The sequence below is a fragment of the Idiotropiscis lumnitzeri genome, chromosome 13 (assembly GCF_059441095.1).
Source record: "Idiotropiscis lumnitzeri isolate Australia: NSW breed Sydney's pygmy pipehorse chromosome 13, RoL_Ilum_1.0, whole genome shotgun sequence".
Taxonomy (NCBI): domain Eukaryota; kingdom Metazoa; phylum Chordata; class Actinopteri; order Syngnathiformes; family Syngnathidae; genus Idiotropiscis; species Idiotropiscis lumnitzeri.
The window spans coordinates 6,681,016-6,698,606 of record NC_142403.1 but is presented as its reverse complement, the minus strand read 5'-3'; the positions used below and the strand labels follow the sequence as shown (position 1 = coordinate 6,698,606).

The 17,591-nt window shown below is 40.3% G+C and overlaps 1 protein-coding gene across 3 annotated transcripts in view; it reads right to left on the bottom strand.

The window, feature by feature from the left end:
* The window catches only part of ttll7 (tubulin tyrosine ligase-like family, member 7), a 71,607-nt gene that overhangs the window by 41,619 nt on the left and 12,397 nt on the right, over positions 1–17,591 (bottom strand). For all 3 annotated transcript variants that reach the window (XM_088313374.1, XM_088313375.1, XM_088313377.1), the window contains exons 5-9: positions 16,382–16,449; positions 15,506–15,664; positions 11,958–12,174; positions 9,393–9,557; positions 7,858–8,016 (exon numbers count right to left, since the gene is read on the bottom strand). In XM_088313374.1, coding sequence (XP_088169500.1) covers positions 7,858–8,016; positions 9,393–9,557; positions 11,958–12,174; positions 15,506–15,664; positions 16,382–16,449 — 768 coding nt within the window. The remainder of the gene's footprint in view (positions 1–7,857; positions 8,017–9,392; positions 9,558–11,957; positions 12,175–15,505; positions 15,665–16,381; positions 16,450–17,591) is intronic.

The following is a 17,591-nucleotide window of genomic DNA, read 5'->3' as shown; positions in this document are numbered from 1 at the left end:
CGCAGAATAATGACCTTGGGGATCTTTACCTCCACTGTCAAGTATATGTAACTTTTAAGTTTAGCTTTATGTGATTACCATATGATGTATTTCTAAGTTACACAAAAATCTTACCCATTTTCCTTTATTTCTCACTATATAATGCATAAATCTTTTTGACAAAATAAAAAAAGGCATATGCGCAGGGTCTGGTCTGTGCACTTCTGAGGGCTCTATTTTTTGTGTACGCCCACCACAAGGCTAGCGCAAAGCACGGTCTAATTATGTGCATTGGTGGAGTTTTCTTTCTTTTGTTATTTTCGCAGATGAGCTCAGTTAGAAACAGGTGTTTGTGCCGTTGTGGGCGTCAACACAGCCAACTAGCTTAACGTCCAATGCTAGCTGCTCCTCTCATTCCCTCCTCTCTGTCATGCAGAAGTAGAAATGGACTTGTTGGAGTCGATGCAGAATATCTGTCTTCCGTTCGGGTAGAAATCTTGATCAGCTTCTGAATACTTTTAAAAGTGAACTGAATTCAGTGAAAAGCAGGTTTGATGTCCATAAGTTATCACTGTATATAAAGTGCGAGGGATTTGAAATGAAATAATAATTGTAAAAATAATGCATTCAATAAATTGATTTCTGCAATGATTTAGAGGGTTTGATGCACACTATTGCCATATTTATGAATGAAATACGATGACATCAACCACATACATATCCGCAGAGCTCAGAATCTCTCTACCTGCACCTCAATCACATTCACCAAAATCACATTACACAACTTAGACCTGCTTCTAGCTAAAGTTTATTCTACTTTCAGTCGCCAAATTGTCGGGTGCAATGGTGATGTGTTTAAGAAAACGCCTTCAGTCAACTGGAATGCAGCAATGGTGCAGCTCGGGCTTCCAAATTCCGAAACACGCTAAACTAAGCTTGCACCGACACGAAAATCAAGATATGCCAGTTTTTACGCTCGGGCGCATGTGCGCTGTCTACAAAAAATAGAGCCCTGAGTGTCATTGACTGCCCATCTAAATGTTTACTGTTATTGCTATTTCAAACGTAAATGCACTGAAAATGTACCCTAGTATCTCATATCAGTGATAATATGACTTGGTCCTTGAAAATAAAACTATAGTTGACACCGATTTACTGTCTGTGCCCTAAAGCATGGCCATGGTGATGGCCCAACACCAAGAAGATGCCTTCTTTTCCAAAACAAATCACCATCCATTCTATGTCTGGAGAAGTTGTCAAACAAGTGCAAGGTCTCCTCTTGATTAATCAGTTCGCAAAAATTCCTCCCTCTTATTTTCTAAACAGTGTGTAAACAACCGCTGCTTTGACAAGGCTCCCTTTCTGCTCCGCACAATGGAGGGTAAGGACGGTCTAAACCGCTGCCAGAATGAAGTGTTTGTTGCAGAGCAATTGTGGAAAGAAGGTGAACAAGAGAGTGACAGAGCAGAGGAGCGACTACACAATGGCCAGACAGACAGATAACATACTCCCCGTTACAGTGGATATTATAAGTTGACACGTACCTGTGCAGATGCCAGGGTTTATAAAAAATAGATCAAGATAAATGATTTCAAAAGGGGATGAAGGGTCGTAAAAAAAAAATAAAAAAAAAAAAAATCAAGATTTGAGTCGATGAATGCTGTTATACAATTGTGCACCTCCTTTTATAGCTGTGAATATAGCGGTGTTCAGAGTGAACCAATCTCATTCAAAATTCTGTTAAGTGAGAATCAGCATACACCATTTAAAGTGCCTCTGATTAAGCCCAAATCAAATTTGGATGCTCTAGTCGTTTTTTTCCTGACAATGTTCTGCTTTTTAGCCAATACTGGAGGTTATGAGTTAAAAGTGACTGCTATTTTGAACTGATCATAACTCCTTCTACCCTGACTCAGGCCTCATTTCCAGCTGAAGAAAAACAGCCCCAAAGCATGATGCTAACATCGCCATGCTTCACAGTATGAACGGTGTTCTTTTGTTTGTTTAACAGTGTTGTGTTTACGCCAAACATACATACCTTAATTAAAGAATTTTGGCTAAAAAGTCCATACTTGGTGACATCAGAAAATAAAATATTTTCCCACGTGCTTGTTAGATTTCTTTCATGGTCCGATAGCTGTCAGTGAAAACTCAGAACTTCTGCTAGAAAGCAAATAAATATTTGAAGGAAAAGTCCACAAGGACATCTAAACTTTAGTAAACCAGAGGCACCTTAAATGGTGGCAGGTAGTGATGTGAAAATGAAGATATAAGATGCTTCATGAATCAGCTGTTGTGTTTTTTGACTTCTCTAAATGGCACACTCTGTTCAACATTGATCTGATAGGCACACTAAGTTGCCATTTCTTAAACCCCTATCTTTAAACCAATAGTGCCATCTATAGGAGTCAACAAAAAAAGCAACTGGTTCATGAAGCATCTTGAAGATTCATTTTCTCATCATTCATGACAGGTGTGTGCTGACTCCAATATAACATAAGGTTGAATGTGAACTGTCAATTCCCAACAAAACCACAACCTCAATAAGAATAATAAGAAGGCGTGCACACTTTGGCAACCATTACCTCAGTTATTTTGACTTTCCCTCTATGCAAATGTTTTTTGTTTTTATTTGTTTTTTAATTGAGTTATTACAAGTTGCATTACAAGTTACTGTTCACAATAAGGATGGAAAAAATGTATGAAATGATTTCACGTGGCCCAGTTTTTTCATATCATAAACCCTGTCATTTGAACAGGGGTGTGTACACTTTTTATATCCCATAAGTTGTGGTCTTGTATCAGCCATCAATCGCTGCTTTGGGGGCTGACAGAAGCAGAGAAACTGGGCTTTGGTAAAGGTCCTGTGAGTACAGAAGTTGATACTTAGCAGTATATCTTATATTTTACGTTTAAAAGTCAACACAAACAATGGTGGAATGCATTTATAAGATATATTAAGAGCATAATATTTTGTTGTATTTGGAACAAAATATATGTTACTTTCAAACCTCCAATACAGCCACAAACAGCATCTATAGGTTTACTGTTTTACATGCAGTATTTCTCTTCTGCCTCAATGACTTGCATACACAGTAACACTGTCAGCGGCATTGCTACACATGATGATAAATGACTAAATGCTGAGGTGTGTTTTCAAGTGCTCCATATATGAGGCATGTGCAGTCCTAATTTGATACTTATTCTATGAAATAGTCATCTTAGAGGAAAATGGATGTGGATAGATGCAGACAGTCCCATACATCATTCTAATTATTCCTTAATAAACCACTTTATGAGCTAAAGTGTGTGCTTGTAAGTATCTACTGCCACCTACAGCTTGTAGGGAAAAAGAGAAACCCCTCAGAGGCTGGGACAAAATCAATGAGCATTTAAATAAGAATGAACCCCACTAAGTGAAGCAGATTAATCAAAGTTAGAAGGACAATTTAAAAAAAGGAAGGGGGATTAAAGCAAGAAAATGAAGACTCTAAAACTCTATGCGTTCATTGTCATTTTCACCCCGAGATTTCAATAAATTGAATGAGGAGAACTTACAGTACATACTATGAGTAGCAACTAAATCATTATCACTATGCAGGCTATTGGAAGGATTAGGAACATATCTTAAAGGCTGCCAAAACTCTAAATCTTCCCTCCAAAGATTCAATGTTATGCTTAAGGCTACTGTTCAGATTTACAGCTGTAGAAACACAAACCTTTAACCTCACAGAGGATTCACTCCACTGACCAAAGAAAGTTTCCCATAGGCGCAAAAGTGTCATGTGTCATTATCCACACCGCTTATCTTGTGTACAGGGTCGCGGGAGGATGCTGCAGCCTATCCCAGCTGACTACGGGCGAAAGGCGCACTACACCCTGAACTGGTCGCCAGCTACTCACAGGGCAGACACAGACACCATCACTGAGTGGGAACTGAACCCAATGCTGCCCGCACACAACTCAGGCGAGTGTACCACTACACCATCAGTGACAGGCGCAAAAGTAAGAAACAGTATTTATTCTATATGGGAAATGAAGTACTACACAGCAGTTGCATTTCATTTGCACACCGAGTTTGTGTGTGTTGGGAAGTGAAGAAGAATAAAACATCCAGGTGCGGGTTTCTTTGTGTACGTGAGTATTGCGGCATCTGTTTACACTTGCCATCGCAGATTAGTCCCCACAAACACACATACATGTGTACTCAAAATTAAAGGAAGTCTGGATTATGTTTGCTCTGAGGGATGGACAGTTAAACCAAACTCATCTTGAAGCAATCGGGTATAGCGTACTAAAAGAGTGGAAAGTTGCTGGAAGGTAGGGAGGGAAGGAGAGAGGCGGGGGTTGAAGTATCTCCGCCTTTGGGGAAGCAGTCCAGCTGCAGTCTGTCGGTCTGTTGTCGTTATGCCAATTCACACACAACCGCACTCACACACTCACACTGAGACACAAACATCCCATGCCACGGTTGACCTAACCATGCCCGCCTCATTAGCTGCCAATCACTCTGCACAACCCTTCTCGAGCAGCAGGGGGGGATAGAAAATGGGAAGGAATGGATGGTGAGATGTAATCAAAACCATCAATAATCACACGGCCTACACTGCAGCGTGTACTGGCATCTCTGGGGTTCCAGTGACTATAATGAGGCTGGACCTCAATCTATTTGTCTTTTGTGGAGGTTCGTGGACACCTTCTGGAACCTTGCGAAAATGACAAATTATATCTTACCATGTGTTTATTCACTGCATACATACTGTTATGCCAGACCTCTTCAAAAACAAGTAGTCATAAACTTGACCAGAGACGCTGTTCCCCCTCGATTGCATTCATATCACTCTGACTGTGGACAAAGCGTACAAGAGTTATAATCTTTTTTTTCTAAGTTTTCAAACTGGTAAAAGCGGTTCAGTTCATGTAAACTAAGGCATAGCAAATTAGGCTTTAAGATTAGGTTACATGACAAGAGGATACAATGTGTCAATGTCGATATTTACAGATACAATAATACATGGTAGCAGATGAAATGAAAATGTCTCAATGGAAGACATGCTGTATGGGCAGCTTTAATGAAAGTGTCTGATTTGGATGAGGGATTGTATGTAAACAACTGTGACAAATTGCTTCATCAAATGATTAATCATTCTACAGTCGCAGTTTGGAAGAAATTCTTTGAGTTTAACCACAACAAACATTGTGAACCGGGTGCTCTTTCAGTGTCCTTGCCAGTCAATTGCAAAAGGGGGCATTGGGTGTGAGCCAGTACGCACAAATGTTAACTATGTCATATTACCTCTATACTACCAATTTACTCCAATTGGTGACCTTAATTAAAGAGCCATCTCTTTAGATATTTAGCTTGTAAGCATAATCTCGAGACATATTACATATTTTAGTCATATATTTGTATCGTCATGAGTCAAAACTTCTCCCAATATATGAGATCTTTGAGTTGTTCCAAAAGCTTTCTCCAAATATTGCTGCTCCAGGTCTGTCTTTAATGGAAGGATGTGAGAGAAAGACATGTTCCTTTTCAATCACCAGCCTCCTACATACTCTCAAAAATGACATGATTTAAGCACCAATGCAACGGAAAGGGCTAATTTAATTTGACAGCATCTTCTATTTGATACCATCGAGCACTCAGGTATCCACCTGGCTTTGAGTTTACACAGGTTGGAGTTCCATTTCCTGTCTGCAAGTATGCATGTCCAACAACCAACTTTGACATTTGAAGGAGTAAAAGAGGATGACAGTGTCAGAACGGCAAACTGTGTAAAGTAGCAAACAGGCGTGGCTTGGTTAATTCATAATGACACCAACAGTGAAACCTGAGAGGTTACATCTACAAATTAAAAACAAACCTGGGAAGACGAGATTGTGTTTCAAATTCTGACACCACGCTTACTGTTTCAAGAGTAAAGAAAGGTTGAAATTTAGAAATAGTGAAATGGTTTGAAATGGATTTAATTAACCTCAAACTGTAGCAAAGTAATATTTCAAAAAAATTTAATTCAGGCTTGAGGGCTTGCCAAAGGGCACAGTTTTCAAAACGCCTGTCCTTGCTGCGTTTAACGTCCCTATTGAATAGCAATTTACATCAACACGCAGCAAAGGTAATAAAGTTATTTTCAGACTTGACAGCCTGCGCAGAGCGCATTTAAGAAAGGCTCTTGATTCTCACAACTGTCCCCTGACTAATCATTTTGAGTTTTGGCAATAAATGACTGTAGCTGTAAATGTTGCATGAAAGAGAAGTAGGTGTATGTGTGAAGGATGTTAATTGACGAACGTTATAGAGAGCTGCTCGTCGCACAGGGGGGATCATTACTGCTGGAGTGGAACAACTGCAATCATGGCTCTGTACCATGTGACACACGCACAGACATGCGCACACGCACGCACGCACGCGCACACAGACGCAACGAAACAGAAGTAGCACAACTATTGTGCGCCCTTTGTCATGTCATACAGCCCCAAAGACGGCAAATGTCAGTCTTCTACCATTTCAAAGGACAAGAACCACGCTGTAAAGTAAAATATAATATCTAAGAATTAAGTAATACTTACTACAATTAATAATTGAATATTCAATATTACATCACAAAATATGTTGGGCCATAAAGCAGTCATGTTTGTTTAACAACCAGTGAATGATTATTATATGGCAGGTCGCTCAAGAAAAAGACATTGAATACACTGCATCACAATTATGTGCTGATTTTTACTGTCACACATAAAAATCAAATGTAGAATTACAGCATTACTCTTCCTTTCTCATTTTTGCATAAAATTAAAGGAATAAATTGTCATATTTTTATTTCCCATCCTTATATCATTACAACTTGTAACTATGACTTTATTCTCTCGTTATTCTTCCCCCCAAAAATACTAGCGTGGCCATGGTAGGCCTACTACTGTATTTTGTACAATCGTGTACATATCAGTACTGCATCTCAATTATACTTTTAGGTGGTGTGACGGCGACAGCCTGACAAAAACCTCCCTAGCATTCACCACATTAGTCCATTTTGCGGGAGCAAGGAATCGAAGAAGGGAGATGGTGGGGGTGTTGCTCAATCGGGTTTAAGGATTTAGGTCAGGCTTTAACTGACTGGTTGACATGAAAATGGTCAGCCACAAATCCTGGAGTGGACTCCAATGTGAAGCCCACTCTGCAATGAGTGACACTTGAGAGATTGACACTGAATTGGGGGCGTTCTTCTAACTGACCTATATATCATATGTGTGTGTATGTGTGTGAGGGGGTGCGTGCGCATGTGTGTCATGGCACTGTCTGCACAAAAAGTCTCACTTTCCATGCATGTATTCCTATACCTACATTGTATATGAGTGTGTAAGTGCCTGCGCGCACGTAATTGTGTCTCAGCCCGGTTAAACACTCCTTTGAATTTACAAGGGAATGTTTCATTTTCTAGGGTGTATATATACATATTAGAGGCCATGTGGGTGTGTCTCGCCGTTTCTGTGCAGCAGGAACAAGAGTGTACAAGAAAATCAGTGTGTGTTTATGCGTTCTGTCAGAATGAGGCACCGTTGCCCTTTCTCCTGCTTGACGGAACAGTGCTTCACTTCAGAAGCCGCTGGTAGCAACTGGACAGGAGACACTCCACAGAGTTTCTGAACCACACACACTATCAAATACCACTTTTAATCACAGAGTGGCAACTCCATTCCGCTACCCATCCATCCATTTCCTATAGTACTTGGCCTAATTTGGGGTGCGAGTGAGCTGGAGCCTAGCATATCTTAACTTTGGGTGAGAGGTGGGTGCAAAGTGTTAAATTATCATTAAAATAACAAGGTCAACAATTTTATTTATAGAAACAGTTCGAGACGGCAATAAAAATGTACCTCCAGCAGCCAAGGCTTGAGCTTGCGGTCCAGGATTATGTCAAAGCCCAGGACCTCAAAGCAGACACTGTCGCTCCCTGGTGGCTGGCCGGGCCTGCACATGCGGTACGCGTGCAGTACATGAGGCTCCGCCACTATTAATGTCTTTACAACCAGTTCCTGTCATGACAAAAAGAGAGACACACTGTCACAAAGTAAGTCAGTAGAACAAAAAAAAATAAAATCCCATATCAAAACATTAATTTTGTCAACCAAGAACATACGCTAGGTTTTGCTGGCTTGACTTCACACATACACACGTACACTCTCACACACACTCATGATACACAAAGCTTTCTCTCGACTCAAGTCATGTAGTGTTGCTGGCACATACACTGTTCAGACCACACTAAATGTTGGGTGCGAGAGGGGGATGCAACATTCTGGCCTTGGACTGATAAGGCAAAAGCCCCACCGTCTGTCCCTCACACAGGTCCATGCAACTGTCCAATCCACAGGCTGCCCGGTACAGACACCTGCTCCCACTATACCGCCCTTTATGCCAGAAGAGTGTGTGTATTTGTGTGTGTGTTTGTGTGTCAGCGCTTGAACAATATAACTCTATGCTGAGTGCATTTTTTGTGAGTGTGCAGTGTTGCTTTATATCTTTCTCACTATCATACTCTGTGTAAGCGGAGTCAAATTCGCTCGTACTTTCAGAGCATCATTACAATACTTGACATGTAGCACAAAGACTTGGAATGGAGTTGAAAGGCGCATTTTAAAAACATACTACCGGTACTATAATACTCTCTGGCTTTTTTCTTGTGCTCCTTGCGGGAAAAGAGTCCAAACAGCCAGCCACCGGTCTGTAGGCATCAAAGTATGAACACAAAGATGAAAAGCAAGGATGGTGGGCAGAGAGCAGTAGCAAAGTGCAGCTTCAGATGAAATAGCAGGAAAGAAAATGATGAGAGAGCAAAAGAGGTGGAGGACATCTGGCTGAGTCAGTGGGTGACACTTTCGGGTGTCACGACAGGATGGGAAGATACAGCATAAAGGCCCAGAAGACAAAAAGTCCATTTTTATATTTTCTCATCGCTTACCACTGTATTACATAACAAAATGTAAAACCTTGCTAGGGTCTAAATCCTTTCCAACAAGGTGACAGTTTTACAAGCATGGTCAAAAGAAGTAGCTGAAAGAGTACGAAAGGGTGGTGCTAAACTAAAACAAAAAGTGGAAAGAAAAGGGGGGAAAAAAGCAAAGTAGAGGTGTTTAGATGAGCTGGGAGCAGTGCCAGACTGGGCGAGCTCACCCTCCAGGAATGATGTTTTGACCGGGTTCTTCCAGTCAGTTAAACAAAATTCTAAAGCTGACTGAATATCTGTCAAAACACATCTTGTCAAACCTTTGCTGGTCCACTTTCTGTCTTACAGGCAGCATGTGTATTGTATATGGAAGTGTGCGCTTACAGGTGTAAGCAAGCATGAGTTGTTTGCAATTGCTATGCGTCTGCTGCCAATGTGTGGCGGGTAAGTCGGCTAACCACGTACAGAGACGTCACCCCAGAATTTGGCCACGTCGTAATCGTTGGTGCGCAGGAACTCGGTGAACCAGCTGATGGATCTTTTGCTGCCTTTGTCCACCGTCTCATCCCGCTCAAAGTTCTCATTGTGCTTGTTGACTGAGTAGTTGGTAAGATGCATGTAGAGCTGGCTCTGAGGAGATAACGGTTGGGTAGAAGGGTGGCATAATTTAGTAAAAATGCAGTTCATATTAAATAAACAAATAAATAAAATAAAATAATATAGGCCGCAAAAATCTATTCTGTTTTAAACTGTTTGATACTTAATACATAAGAAAAACTCAACCTCTCAAAAATAGTATGGATGCTAAATTTGTATTGATTAGGGGTACTCTGCTATTCATTTGGGAGTGATGATTAATTATTCTATAGGAGGCAGCATGCCATACAAAGTAATTTATCATTTTGATTATCATCACGAATCGTGTTGATGGTGTGGAAACTAAATACAAAAAGTTTATGTAACGTCGTCACTACTCTCAAAAGAATTCTGGCCCAACCAGTTTCCAAACAAAGCAGAACGTCAACATTTTGTTCTTTGATGGTTCTAACAAGAAAAACATGCCAACTAAAGTGCAAAGTTTGTCGTCTCACAATTTTGAACAATTAAGTCAATATGTGCCATCCATTTAAACTGCAGGCAATAGCGATGATCCGACTACCACACCTTTTACCCTATGAATTGATCAAGGGAAATTGTTCAAAAGCACCTCCCTAATACATATACATAATAATATGTAATATCATCTTCTCTTTCGGATCGTCCCATCAAGGGTCACCACAGTGAATCATGTTTCTAACTTGATTGACTAACCTGATTTCTGGCTCAGTTTTAACACCGGATGCCCTTCCTAACATAACTCTCCGAATTATCCAGCACTGGAGATATCCAGTGGCTGTATCTGGGAACCAACCCACCTACTGGCTGCATGAAAAACAGCAACATGAGCCACCACACTACTGACGCTTCAAAAATTCCAACATATATGACAGACAAAAAACATTCCCTGGCAATGATCAAAGTGTAAAAAATAAAATCATCATCATTAATATGAGTGCTATATTTATTTAACTCTAAGTGCATTTGTTGATTCTGACAAAACAGCAGAGTAAATTGGCATCTGTGACTCGCCAAAGTGTCTAGCTTCCCGCCGATGTACAAACTTTGTAGCTTCTCGCTCCCGTAGCAACGACATTTGCCTGCGGAGCTGCCGCAAACAAACAAAGAGCCTGGTTCTAGACCTGCTGTGCTGTATTAGAAGTACACTGAGAGAACTGCTGCTGAGAGTTAATGCTATATACAGTAAACAAAACTGAATCAAATAAGAGTGATAAGAGCTATAGTGCCCCGTAGTTCCCATGGAACAACGCTGGGATGCATCCCTGAGTGGCTGCCTATTAGTGGCCTTGTTGCACCCCTCTCTTTATAATGCACCCACGTCCTTAGCTACAAGGTAATAACACTGTGACCGCAGGCCACTCTACCTCCTGATGGCTGTCTGGCAGCCACTCTCGGCGGAATTGGACATCCATCTCCATGGCACGCTTGATTCTATCATGTGTCACAGACTTGGTAAGACAATATGCACTGTGTTGATATGCACCGTGCTTGATGTAAGTATGTGGGTGTGTTTGTATATGCGCCCAACACAATAGACTCAGCTGGTGAAGAACATTCAGGTGGATAGGACGAGCTCCATATTGTGAAAAACACGTGTGACACTCAGCTGTATAGACTGGACTTGTGTATCCTACAAGCGTGTGATGGTGTGAGCGTAGTAAATATAGTTTTCACCTCATACAATAGTGTATTCTATTGAATTTGACTGCAGTGAGTTATACATACGTTCATCTTTAAAAATCACGTGGCAAATCTAGCATTTTTCTTTTTTATTTACAGTGGAACCATTTCAAAAGTCAATAAACGCAGCAAAGGTTGTACAAATTTGTATTCAACTAAAAACATCTGTAAAAATAAGACCACCATTTTCTTCCTGAAATTTCTGCTCTGTGAGCCTCCAAGCCAGAAGTGTCCAAGTCCATTTGCGGCCAGCAGCTTGTTTTTTTTGGCGAGCAGCTTATTCTAGAAATGTACAATTCTAGAAAATTCAAACCAGCCCACATCGGAATTTACAAAGGAGAATGAAAGCCGGACTAACGACAGAATGTTAATATTTTAAAATATTAGATAGATCACAATATTGTCTTTGGCTTTATGATGCCACCACAGAAGTGCAAAAAAGAGAAAACGAAGACCATAGGAGAGAAAATGTGCACATGTGTGTCTCTCTCGATCCTTGATAGTCAGTGCAAATATTGCTATTAATATAAGAAGATGGTTAACTTAAGAATGTAAAATTGCTCAATAACACATCTACAGTTAAGACAGGTCAGAATTGTTCAGAATGAAAATGTTGTTTTGAAATGACCGGAGACCAAACTCCAAGTCGATCAGCGTCGCAGAACGGTCAGTATTAAACTTTGGAGGTTCGCCTGTGTGTGTGTGTTCGGTGTGTGTGGGCAAATGACTCACCAGGTTGGCCTCACTGGGGGCATGGTATTTCTCTGTGCCCATGCGGACCAGGCCATCGTTGTAGAGGAAAATGCGAAGCGGGTCACAGGAAGTGACTAGGATGTAGATGCGCAGATCAAACTTGTAGCCCTCCATCAGGAAAGGTTTGTCCAAGTACTCCTGAACAATAAAGTGCTCCTGGGCAGGCAGCTTCTCACAGTTACGGATAAGTGAGATCCTGAATAGACAGAAGCCTTTATTAATCCTTTGGGGGGAAATTGGAGTGTCGTCAGCAGAATAATAAAATATGGCATAGTAAAGACAAAAAGATAATTAGAAAAATGATAGATGATGGCATAGAAGCGACCATGAACACTGACTGATGACATTGGCGCCGTCTTATATGTGATGGATAAAAATGGAGCTAAACTGTATACACATTTTACAGCTTTGAAAAGAACACTGTATTCATTTAAAATTGCTAATGGTTACTTGCATATATCCCAGATGCAAAATGTAGCTGTCAGTATTTTTAAAGTACACCCCTTGATTACCGTTACCCTTCCTTTTATTTAAACTAATAAAAAAAATTTGTTTCAAGGAAGCAAAATAACCAGTAAAGGTATATTTTCTTAGTGTGCTTGACTTTGTGTTTTTGCTGTACATTAAAGTTGCCAAGCCTTAAGGTGTAAAAAGATTGGTAGCATGGTGCCCTAGTGGTATTCATATGACCTTCTACTGCTGCAGAACCCGCCATGAAAACATGTTTAAATAAGTGCCCTTGGCATGATTTATGGCAAGTTTAAGAGTGATGACTTACTTGGCACATCAGTGCACTATAGCCTTCCAAAATCTCTTTTACTCTGTTGATTACCTGGCCCTTTAAATAAAAGTCAATGCTAAAAAAACCCACACAGGTATAACATAAATTTTGCTTTTGTGTCAGCATCTGGAGAACATTGTAATTATCTGAAGAAAGCCTCATCAAAGACCATAGCTGGTCGATGAGGTAAATATGAGTAGGCATTGGCCTTCATTTTTCCTTTGGTCTCATGTCACTGGCACTCAGGCTTAGTACACAGACGCGGATTGAGTTGTGTTTGTATGCATGCATTCATGCAGGTGAGTGTGCACGGAATCTGTGGGGCACCGTCTGTGTGTGTGCGTCTGGCCATGTATATGAATGTAGACTCAGCGCCACTGATCTACATCCGCATCAGTCATAGAAGACGAGAGACTAAATTGGTTGCATGCGGAGCATTGAAGGTTCCATTATGTAAGGAGGGATTAACTCACACACACAAATACGCCAGATGTGTAAAAACTGTTAAAAAAAAACAGTGAGAAAATCCAGTAATTTAATCACATGTAGTGTCCTGTGAACAATGATTGTGTCGAGCCAAGGAATGCATTGCGGAAACTGCAGTCACATTGATTCTCTGCTATACTGAATGAAAATCAACAAGTGAAGCCAGAGCCTCGGTTTCCAGTCATTATAGAGTAATAACGTTTTCTCTTTCAGGTTAGACAGCAACGTGATGTTTTTACTCTACTCTTATCAATCACACCACATTATCGTTCGCTCCAACCGAAACTACAGCGCTTCATCTGCCCACTTATCAGCACTCTTGAGCAGAACCAAACAGGGACAAGTTGATAGCAGCCTGACCAATAATGTGAGATGCCCTAAATGGCAGACAGCAGCTGATTGATGAGGACAGGGTTAACAGTGTTAGTTAGTCGAGGAGGAGTAGCTGAGGAGAAGACGACTTGATTGATGAGCCTGGGTGTCACATAATCATAGCCCACTCTCCCTTGCCTTTTTAATTTGGCACCAGAGGGACTCTCTCCTTTTTAAGCTTTGCACACGCTTTGATTGTGTTGCCTTTATAACTTCACACACAAACAATACCTTCATTTAGTGGGCCGACCGCAAAATAAATTACGGGGGTAGATATAACTTAATTTCCTGCTGCGCCATCACACACAAAATAGAGGCAACTCTAATCTTGTGAGCCTTGTGCTGTTGAGATGTCGAGCTAAGATCAGCATCTTTCATATTCCAAATGTATTGCAATCGTATGTGCATTTTATTCTTTAATAAATAACAGCTTAGTGCAACATGGAGCTATAAGTAATGCTCACGTTATGCCAGAAAGGACAAATTAAAAGAGAATTAGAGGAAGCGGTAAGCACACCGAGCCATTCACACCTCAATATCCCCATCTATTGGTCCTAATGGTGAATGCAAGTTCTGTAAAATGCTAAACTACTGCCAAAAACCGTTTAGCTATCATTTAAGTCTTAGCACTGACTGATTATTGGAATCTAAATATTTGATTATTTTAGGGAGGATTTTAATTATTATCTCAGGAAATAACTCTGGCTATCAACTGGATTTTTCAAATGAATCAACGTTATGTTTATTGTTTCTGACAGTAGTTTTTAATCCGGGGTCCTTGAACCCCAGGGAGTCTACAAACTACAATTTAGGATTTGCAAAATAATTTGTAATTAATTATTTAAGAAAACAATTTTTAAAAAAAACGTACATACAGGGGCCCTCAATCTATATGTAAATTGTTCAAGTTACTCTCTATTAGACAACTTGTGAAATTTAAGGTGAGATGCTCCATAAATGAATAATTTCTAAAACATTTAGGGGTACATATGGTAATGGTGTTTAGTTGGCATCAGGTTTGTGAGGTAAACATAAGAAGAAAATAATTTGAAAAATACATTTCTGAAACTTTTGGGAGGACTAAACCAAATCAGGCTTAGTTAAAGTTCAACTTGTTAATGAAATCTGAAGTCATTAGTACGTCGGTATGCCTTCATCTGATTAGCAATACTGCCCATATTGTTCAAAAAAATGTAGGTACAAAAAAATGGGATTTTGAAAAGCTATACAACAATAAAGTGCTCACCTTTCAAGACAACTGGATTTGGTTCTCTAAATACTTCATGACTTTCACTCAGAATAGTAAAAAAAATAAAATAAAATTTGACCCCTGGGATTTCACGTATGAAAAATGCATTTACTTCTGCAGTCTGCCCATCTTATTATAAAGAGATGCTTTTGAGTTTTCCCCATATCCTGATCCACTTTCCAGTCTGTCTGGTGTGTACTGATGGTACCTCATAAAGGAATCCAATATTCATATGCACCCACCTTCAGGGTAGGAGGTACAGTAAGTGCCAGGGACTAGTGTGTGTGTGTGTGTGTGGGGGTGTGTGTGTGCGTGTGTCATCAAGCTACAATAAGCTCTGATTTATGGTGATTGTGACCATGGAGGACAAAGAGGCCAACAATGAGATTTAGCACACCCTCTCTGCCCACACACAATCAATCCGAGCCCCGTCATTATGCCATTTCCTTGCCAGGGTCAAACACCCCTCTGAGCCTTGTTTTCTTGTGCTTGTGCTTTATTTGCTCCCCTTTCAACTTTCTCACCCAGTCATGCTGCTCTTGTGTATCTTGTCCTTTAAATCATTCCGTTTGCTGACTCACAGTCTCAAAATCAGTGTGTTTTTCAATTGTGCTGGAGCACTTGTTGCCACGAACCTACCCGTGACCCATGGCTCCATTGGCTGGTTTGACAATAAACGTCTTCTGCTTGCGTTTCCGTCGCAACTCCTTCACGTAATTCTGGAACTGCGTGTACTCAGCGGGGAAGATCCACGTTTTGGGTACAAAGCTGTATTCTAGGGATTGGCACTTGATCATTCTGGAGAGACAAAAATAGGTGGACCATATTACAGAACAACCAATAAAGTCAAATGACCCTAAAGAACAGAACAGCAATATTAAGCATCTTGTGACACTTCATAAAACTGCAAATGAAACATGGTGCGATATACTGAAAAGCAGTACACCGTACATCGCTCATGACTACAGTTGCAATACAGTTAAATCTGTCATAAATGAACAATAATACTAAAAGAACATATAGTAATTTATACCAGAAACTCATTCCCATTCAAAGTCCTCAAAGTTAAGAATGAGTACACATTTTGTTTCTACATTTTACATTTGAACTTAAATTTGAAGTGAATTCAACTTTTTTTTTTCTGGTGACGTGGCTTTAAAAAAGTAGTGACTGCACTTCAAACCAAAGATGACAACTCATTTCAACGTATTTTAGCAGTGGCTAAAAACTCTGTACTCGTGTTTGTGTGTAATGCTCAGTTGTTGCTTAAAATATTGCCTATAAACATTTCAGGATGGGAACAGTTTAAACCTGGAAAGATTTTTTTGTTATCGCTCAAATTGAATGAATCAATCAGCTTCTCTAAACCTGTTGTGTTTGACCTTAGTTTCCACAGTACTGCAATTTTTTATGTGCATTTTTTAATTTATATATATTTTTATATTCACTACAATCTTGATTTTCATGTTATGTAACAAGTACTTAAATGCTGAAGCCTGGAAGGGAGAAACTTACTTTGACATGTTTCTTGCTAGGCAGTCTTTGCGGCAAATTTCACCCATACCTGGAAAATGGTTAATTCTCTGCAGAGGGACAGACAGACATAATTACATTGTTTAGGCCATTACACTACACAATTTCACCCCACCCCTTCTGGAAAACGAGCATATTAGAGGCAGCAACCTGAAGTGAGCTTACAATGTTCTGACATTTATGCCCAATTACGAACTTAAAACAAAAAGGTGACGCAGAGACCTTTAGCCACCCTTATTTAGTTTACAATGTTTTTCCGACTTTAAAGGTTGGGGAGGGAAGAGGCAAGAAAAAAAGATCAATCTCTGCTCTGAGGGGCCGAGGTAATTGGTTCTGCATCGTAAGCTCCTGCAGTGACAGCTGAATGAATTGCTTTAAATGTGCCAAAACTGGGGGTGGGGGGTAAAAGAAAATCTTTGGGTTTTTTGCATTCTTTGACCAAATGAGCCTGAACAGGGGCGTTAATTAGGCTCGTATGAACTTAAACTTGACAGCAAACTCCCATAGTACATTGCTTGAAGGGGAAAAAAAGGAAGAGGAAAAAAAACAAGAATGCGGAGTGTAAAAAGGATATGTGATTATTATACCAACGAGACAGATGTAATTAGGCATTGGGAAGAAATTGCGCAATTATGCCAATTCTGCTGGACGACGCATTTTGCGAGAGGAAATCAAAACCAATTATAGAAAGACTTTTTTTTAACTGAGAAATGATCACGTGACACACCACTGCAAGAAAATGGAACAACAAAAAAGGGATAAAAATTTACAACAGATTTTTAATACTGTGGGATGTATCAGCCACATACATGCTGAGCAATATAATGCAATAATGCAGTTTACTCCACAGAATATATATATATATATATATATATATATATATATATAAATCACATGGGATGATGGCTTGGAGGTTGCTAGGGAGCAGGGGCGAGCCAAGCATGCAGACATGACGGTGCAGGGAGGCTGTTATATGTCCCGTGGAAGTAGGGAGTAGGTGCTTCATAGGTTCTTCAACTGTTCGCCTACTCCATGACATAGGATGCACCAGAGCGAAGCATCGCAAAGCCGTGAAAGAGCTGGCTGGGGAGGCAGCTCCAGGCCAGCGAGGGCTTCGGCAGGGCCACCAGTGAACGCTCTGGTTAAAGGAGCAAAGTGTCAATGACTGCTGGTCCACAGCTGATGACACTGA